This window comes from Macrobrachium rosenbergii, chromosome 4 (genome assembly GCF_040412425.1).
Source record: "Macrobrachium rosenbergii isolate ZJJX-2024 chromosome 4, ASM4041242v1, whole genome shotgun sequence".
NCBI classification, from domain to species: Eukaryota; Metazoa; Arthropoda; class Malacostraca; order Decapoda; family Palaemonidae; genus Macrobrachium; species Macrobrachium rosenbergii.
Window position 1 is genome coordinate 369,785 of NC_089744.1, and position 7,716 is coordinate 377,500.

Here is a 7,716-nt window from a genome sequence, read left to right on the forward strand (position 1 = left end):
ACGACCAGTTTCTCTCTCTCTCTCTCTCTCTCTCTCTCTCATTCTTCTACCACCCTTTCAACCCTTGTTTCAACCCACACTTCCTTCAACTTCGGCTAAGAACGTTACTTTAATAACTCAAAACGAAAGATTAAGCGCGTGCCCTCACACACACACACACACACACACACACAAAATAGCCATCCCTTACCACTCACCTTTTTTTTTTTTTTTTGTCCTTAGAAAGGCCTCCTCCGAAAGAGGCCTCACCAGCCCTCACCCCCTCCCCATCCGGAGCCCTGTTACCCATCTTCTTTTATCTTTCTTTTCCGAGTGAGGGGCCCTTCCCTCCCTGGGTCTATAGACATAGTCCTCCCAACCCCCAAATCCTTGAGGCCTTCCTCCCTCCGCCCATAATTATGACTAACGAACACCCTCCTCCTCCTCTCTTTCTATAACATCTGGTAGGTTGGTTGGGGCGCAACCTCGCATTTCCGAGAGACGCAGAAGAACATTATACTTTCTTTCTCAATTCCCGTCTCATCAGAGCTCTCTCTCTCTCTCTCTCTCTCTCTTTTCCACATTTCATCTGTCCTCGAAGAGTGAACAAAAAGAAAGCATGGTAATGCGACGTATGACGCGAGACGACGCGCGCGTAAAGCCAATGTCTACGCACTTTACGCCGGGCGAATGAATATATAGCCCTACTTGGAACCACCACCTCCTCCTCTTCTTCTTCTTCCTCCTCCTCCTCCTCCTCCTCCTCATCTTCCTCTTCCTCCTCAACATCCTCCTCCTCATGTTCCTCCCCCCAGCCCCCCTGGCTCCAATGCCTTCGGGGTTTCACGGCCGAATAATTTATCCGGCGACGTTCGAATTCCGCAACAGTTACGTTCAAACTTTGAATCCCGTAACAGTTCCCAATTTGAAAAATCTGTCCGTTATGGGGTCGATGTGCCTTCTGCCCAGGTTCGCCGCCTTCCCTTGTTTCTGTTTTGGTCTGTTGGGTCCGTTCGCACATTATTTTATTTAGTAGATAATATATATATATATATATATATATATATATATATATATATATATATATATATATATATATATATATATATATATATATATACCGTACGGATATTCTTGTTCTTAGAAATGGTATAACGATGCTTGGAGTTTCGTGAGTTGATAAGTACAGATATGGAAAGAATGTTCTTAAACATTCGAGTGTATTTATTAATGAGATTTTGTAATTTAGTTAATATGTATATATATATATATATATATATATATATATATATATATATATATATATATATATATATATATATATATATATATATATATATATATATATATATATATATATATATATATATATATATATATATATATATATAAATATATATATATATATATATATATATATATATATATATATATATATATAAAGAGGACCCGCTGCTTCTATTTAATTTCCTTCAAAAGAGGGCTGCTGCAAGATTAATGAGATCGCTGGCAAAAGAAAAGCAAGTCATCTTTGCAACTACCTGTGCAAAGGGGCCATACCACCACTTCCTGCTTTCTTCTTTAACTGACGGCAACGTTGCAGTTGTTCTGTAGAGATTGACAAAGGGAAAAGGAACCGAGAGAAAAGACCTTTGGTCGCTTTCCCCGCCTTTCAGTTTGAACAGGATTCAATTTTAATTAACTTTCAACGCTACCTCATTGTCTCTCTCTCTCTCTCTCTCTTGAAAAATCTAACACAAATGTGTTTAAAAAACTGATCAAATTACGATTGAAAAACACGCTTCCATTTCACCTTTTATCACATTCACCACAAAGGATCGAAGAGCATCACGACGGATGTATTTAGTGTCCCCGATAAACAGAAGAAAGAGAGAGAGAGAAATTAGAGATGCACCAGGACGCTGTCAGCAAGCTCAAAATTGACTGGGGGCTCATGGGTAGGCATTAGGGCGGTCGGTGAGCTTGGGCGGGTGTGTGGGCGCGCACACCGATGGCAGCGTAGAAGGGCACACTCACACGCGCACACACACACATACACAGGAAGTACCGTGGCCGAACCTTGCGTCACGCAGCAAAAACTATACGCCAACAACCCTTCCCTTTCTTGCTCATTCCCTCCTCCACATATTCTCTCTCTCTCTCTCTCTCTCTCTCTCTCTCTCTCTCTCTCTCTCTCTCTCTCAAGAGATTCTAGAGAATATATTTACAACTGGAACAAAGCACACACTCTAGAACGTAAGAGCAGGCATCACAGACGTATCTACACCAGAAAACAAAAACAAATTACAGATTAATTTCTGAGAAACCAAATCTCAAACGAAAAAAAAATTTTCCTTGACAGCTACATTTGAGCAATAATTTTTTTTTTTTTAATTCACTCGAAAGGTAACTCCAATAACTTGGAGGTTACCTCCGCCATTTAAAGGTTACCAATTATTTAGCTGCTATAGCAACTGAGATTACTAAGCGCTTGCAATTACATCCTTGACAAATTGCGATTACCTCGTAGGAGTGCATCCTTTTTAAATGGCGGCCGACATTTCCCATAATTAACTCTGGAAAAAGTATGATGCTTATTATAAGGCAATACTCTTCTCCAATTATATCGTAGGAAAAGTACTCAACAAATATCTATACAAACAGAAAATCCATTGCTGAAAACCCTTGCGTAAAAATAAAAATAAAAAAATGGAAACCAAAAATCGGTAACAGGAATCTTTTTTTTTTTTTTACGAAATTAGTGATGAACAATGATTTGGGCAAACATTACGACAAAAATATGCATTAGAATTTTTTTTCTGGAAAACTATAATTACGAAGAACTTGACAAGAGCGCTTCCTAATATGAAAATCTACATCTAGAAGACAACGCACAAAGCCTTGTGGATCAACTTCATTGACTCACTGGCACTAAGTAATCGATTGCAGCATCATTTCATGAAATGTGAGATAAGGGAAAACGTGCAAAAGTGAAATTCAGACTTGAGCTCGGATAAAATGTTGGTCATGGTTCAAGGACTGCACAATAACAAATTCATAGAGAGCGGCAAAAACTTTTGTTGCAATATGGCTGAAAACACACCAATCGTCAGAGGCTCCCAGGTAAGAAGGCTGCTTAAATCGCGAGCCACTTGCGAGCAGTGTTTTCATGTACAGTTTTCTGTAAAGCTCGCCTATGTGTCACGAGCAAATCTATCGAATTCTGGGGTTAAGCAGACGTAACCTCATTTTGGCCTTTCCAAAAAATTTTCGAGTTAATCATTCCAAAGTTAACTGTTAACTCCGTTAAAAGAATAACAAATAAAATGAAAGTAGAAGGTAATGGTAAATGTAAAAAAAAAAAAAACGGCTACTTTCCTATCTGAAAAGTGATATTTCGCTCTCAATCAATCCTCCAGAGCAACCTTTTGCACCGGTCTAAAAACAAAAAAAACTTGTGAATTATGCCTTCCATTGAGTCAACAGAAATGTTGTGCTGTTCGTTTTAATTTCCAACATCTAGCATACATTATTATCAATCTTCCTCAAGTCATACTGAAACACACACACACACAGGTTTTAATTCCCAACACCTAATATACATTATCACACACCAATCTTCCTTATTTCTTACCGAAACAGAGGGGGAAAGAGAGATTTTAATTTCCAATGATCACTTTACGACCCAATCTTCCTCTCTCACTCGTTCGAACTCAAACCAAAACAGATCCTCATAACTGTATCATTGAGTTATGTTGTTCTGGCCTATCTCGCTCACTTACGGAGTCTATATGATAAATCGAAAGAGGGGATTCACATGCAAATGTTTTGCCGACTCGAATCATGTCGACCAATAAAACATGAATGACTCTAACGTGACCAACGGGGCAGGAAAAATCAGTCAATTCCCCCCCCCCTTCTCTCTCTCTCTCTCTCTCTCTGTGGTGTGTGAGTGTGTGTGTATGCAGACCATGGCGCCATTTCATTAAGCGAGACTCCTCAGAAGTCGTGATGTTGCATATAATTTAGCAACAACATCTTCCTTAACACTATAAGTGAAATCGCTTCATGAGAGAGAGAGAGAGAGAGAGAGAGAGAGAGAGAGAGAGAGAGAGAGAGAGAGAGAAAAAAAATTTTATATACTCAGAGCCCCCACAAAAAGGTCAAATTAAAGAATCATTGTCTATTGATGGCGATGAGTATGGGTAGAGTACATATTTTACCGGTCTCGTGTGAACATAGCTGTGCAAATTCCAGTTCTCAAACAGATGACTCAGTGGAGATCCATAAAATGTTAATGAAGAACAAGATGATCATTTTTGGCAAATACCAGCGGCACAAACTAACATGTTCCAAATTAATGCCATCTATAAGCATTGCCAGCTCTTTTATATTGTACTATCTGACAAGACAGATTTCTCATTATCTGACTATAAACTGGAGAAGTATAATAAAGCAAGGCAGAAAGGCAACCAAATAACAGAATGAACAGTTACACAAAATCACATCTCCGCTCTCGTGAAGGGGCGTAGAAACGCAAGGAAGCAACCTCTGGGTTTACGGCACGTATGGTATGGGAACCCTGCCATAATGTATTTTATGGGTTGTTATTACCATACACTGGGCAGGACAACGTGAAGAATGACATCAGTTTCTCTCTCTCTCTCTCTCTCTCTCTCTCTCTCTCTCTCTCTCTCCTGGAGGACCTTACCAGGTCGGTGTTACCACCCCAGTCCGCTGCTAGAGCTGAGGGTCACGGAACAGAAAGCCCGTTCCTGCGTGTTTTTGCTTGTGTTTCAAGCAAGACCGTGGTTACAAGGGTCAGTCAGTCAGTCTGCGCTGTGGTGCTTGTACTGAGAGAGAGAGAGAGAGAGAGAGAGAGAGAGAGAGAGAGAGAGAGAGAGAGAGAGAGTGTTATTGCTGAGTGCTTATCCTTACAGGCTGGGAGAAAAGATGTTTATCTGGTGCACAACCTGAGGGTCTGCCGACATGAACTCTTGCAGTCTTTTAGCGGCAAGCAGGCGCCATGAAATCTGCCGACCTGGCACTATTCCTGCTTGGCGGGAGTTAGGCTAGCCTCGTTTTCCTTATGCACAACCTACTACAATTATTACTCATACAAATAATAACAATTATGTGGAATATTTTATCACAGTTACAACAGCAGTGAAAATGTGCTAGCTACTTTTCCTTATGCACAACCTACTGCAACTAATACCAATAGAAATAATAATAATCAAGTGAAATATTCTATCACACTCACAACACCAGCAGTGAAAATCTACCAAAATTATTATAAGATCCTTCTTTGTATATGAATGAAATATGCACAATATAACCGGTTGTACACATGAATCGATTTTACAACGAATTCTTAAACGGCCACTTCTACAATCGCATGAAGTAAAATAACTAACATAGAAAAAACAACCTTTCCTTGCTATGACTGACTGAAGGCAACCATAGACACTTTAACTGATACTTGGCGAGGATGAAAAACAATAAATTAAAAGACAGTTTCACTGGCACTTTGCAAGAATGAAAAATATTTAATAACAAGATCGGTTCGGTAAGCGATCCACCTCTGAAAAATCTCCAGTTTCGAATGAAGAAAGACACACGGACAGTTCAGGCGAACGCGAGACGTTCCTGAATCGAACAGACAAAACAAAGCCACTCGACGTGCATGTAGGTTTGTGCAACAGACAGGCGACCGCAGCCTGGCCACACGGAAACTCTGCCGTGGTGGACAGGAAACGTGTCACCTTAGCACTTAACGGATTGACAGCTGACAGCCTGAATGTAGCTATCTGTTCCTCTCTCCCACGGATGGGTCCCTGCCCCTGCCCCTACCCCCCCCTCCCTCGCTCCTGTCTGTCCTTCCTCTCGTGTCCTTCAGCTCAAGCGTGCTTCTTCTTATTGCTGTTGTACTGTATATCAAATAGGAAATTCAAATGTCTCAACTATAAGGGTAAATCTCGCGCAGTGAGAGAGAGAGAGAGAGAGAGAGAGAGAGAGAGAGAGAGAGAGAGAGAGAGAGAGAGAGTTTTGTACGTGTTGCTTCTGCTGCTGTTGCATTGGGAGTGGGTGACCTTGCTGTCACCTATAGTGGGTGGGAGAGACTGATGGGGGAGGAGGCCACGAGGGGAAGAGGGAACGGGGTGGGGGGACGGACGGACGGAAGGCCCTAGGATACGAAGTGTTCAGTCGCCGCCATCCAGACTGGGGTCATACGGGGTCATGTGTATTGTTGCAACATTCCCTGCAAGCCTCCCTCCCTCCCTCCCACTCGCTATTAAATGGCCCTTCAAAAGTTCATCATCTATTCCCACGGGGCCTTTACCTCTCGACCTTACCTCGTCCCAGTTCCCTCTCCTGCCTCAACAGCCTAAACATTGCATGAGCCTTTGCTTTCTAGGAGAGAGAGAGAGAGAGAGAGAGAGAGAGAGAGAGAGAGAGAGAGAGAGAGAGAGAGAGAGAGAGAGAGAGATTCTCTTCTGCTTGCTACAGAAACTTTTCAACAACGACGAGCACAACTTCAGCCCTTAAAGAACAACCTTGTTCATTTGACGTCAAAACATATTTCCGTGACGGTAAAAAACATAATCTGATGAAAACAATAATTCAGGACTTTTATAAGTTACAAGTCAATCATGAAAAGCATTTCAGTCTCAAAGATCAACTTCAGTGTAAACAAAAAAAAAATGTATAACCGTGGGCACACGCGCTTGTGGTTGGAAGAATAATAATTCTAAATACAGGACATTAATTAAGGAAATCAACAAGGTTGGCACAGAGTACTTACCGGTGGCGCAGACTGTAATAAAAAACGTGGCGTGTTCCCGGACCAAGCGCATTTGGGACTCGGGGAAACTTAGTTGTAATCGTGCTATGATCTGGTCGAGGAAGGCGTGTGGCGTGATCGCCGCCAAGTCCCATTTGAGTCGAGATAAAACCAGCAACTCCCATTTCTGTATAAAGAGAAACAAATGGAAAAGCTGTTACAATACAAAATGATGCCGCTTAAGAGATCTGCTGCCACCAGTGTAAGAAGGGAAAGAAAACCTGTGAAAGGACAACACAATTAAATTTATGCATTTATACATATATAAACGTATATGATATCTATACACACACATGTATATATGTGTGTATATATATGTACATATATGTATATATATATATATATATATATATATATATATATATATATATATATATATATATATATATATAGAGAGAGAGAGAGAGAGAGAGAGAGAGAGAGAGAGAGAGAGAGAGAGAGAGAGATTCAGAAAATGTGATTTATAGGTTTCCTATAAATTACCTAATCAAGTCTCCTTTTAAGCGGGTTGACGAAACAAAAACAACAAATTTAAATCGGTCAAAATCAAATGCTGGAAGAATAAGAGCTTTAAAAATTACTCATCTGAGAGAGAGAGAGAGAGAGAGAGAGAGAGAGAGAGAGAGAGAATAATAATCACAGGACACCCATTTATTCGCTCGTCCGGTCACAACTCGCCATTCATTCTCTGCCGGGATACCTCGCCTACTGCAACAGTCTATGACTAGAGAAAGTGTCTCTCTCTCTCTCTCTCTCTCTCTCTCTCTCTCTCTCTCTCTCTCTCTCTCTCTCTCCAAAAGCGACAACGAAGTAGATTCTATTTTAAAAATAAGTCACCATTTGCTAAACACAGTGGGTTGATTGAGCGAACTATAAGCATGCTAAACTGGCAT

General features: G+C 40.8%; 1 protein-coding gene across 1 annotated transcript in view; it reads right to left on the reverse strand.

Moving 5' to 3' along the window:
• The window catches only part of LOC136829365 (G1/S-specific cyclin-D2-like), a 75,301-nt gene that overhangs the window by 35,281 nt on the left and 32,304 nt on the right, over nt 1-7,716 (reverse strand). The window contains exon 3 of the mRNA XM_067087815.1: nt 6,785-6,950. Within this exon, the coding sequence (XP_066943916.1) occupies nt 6,785-6,950 (166 nt within the window). The remainder of the gene's footprint in view (nt 1-6,784; nt 6,951-7,716) is intronic.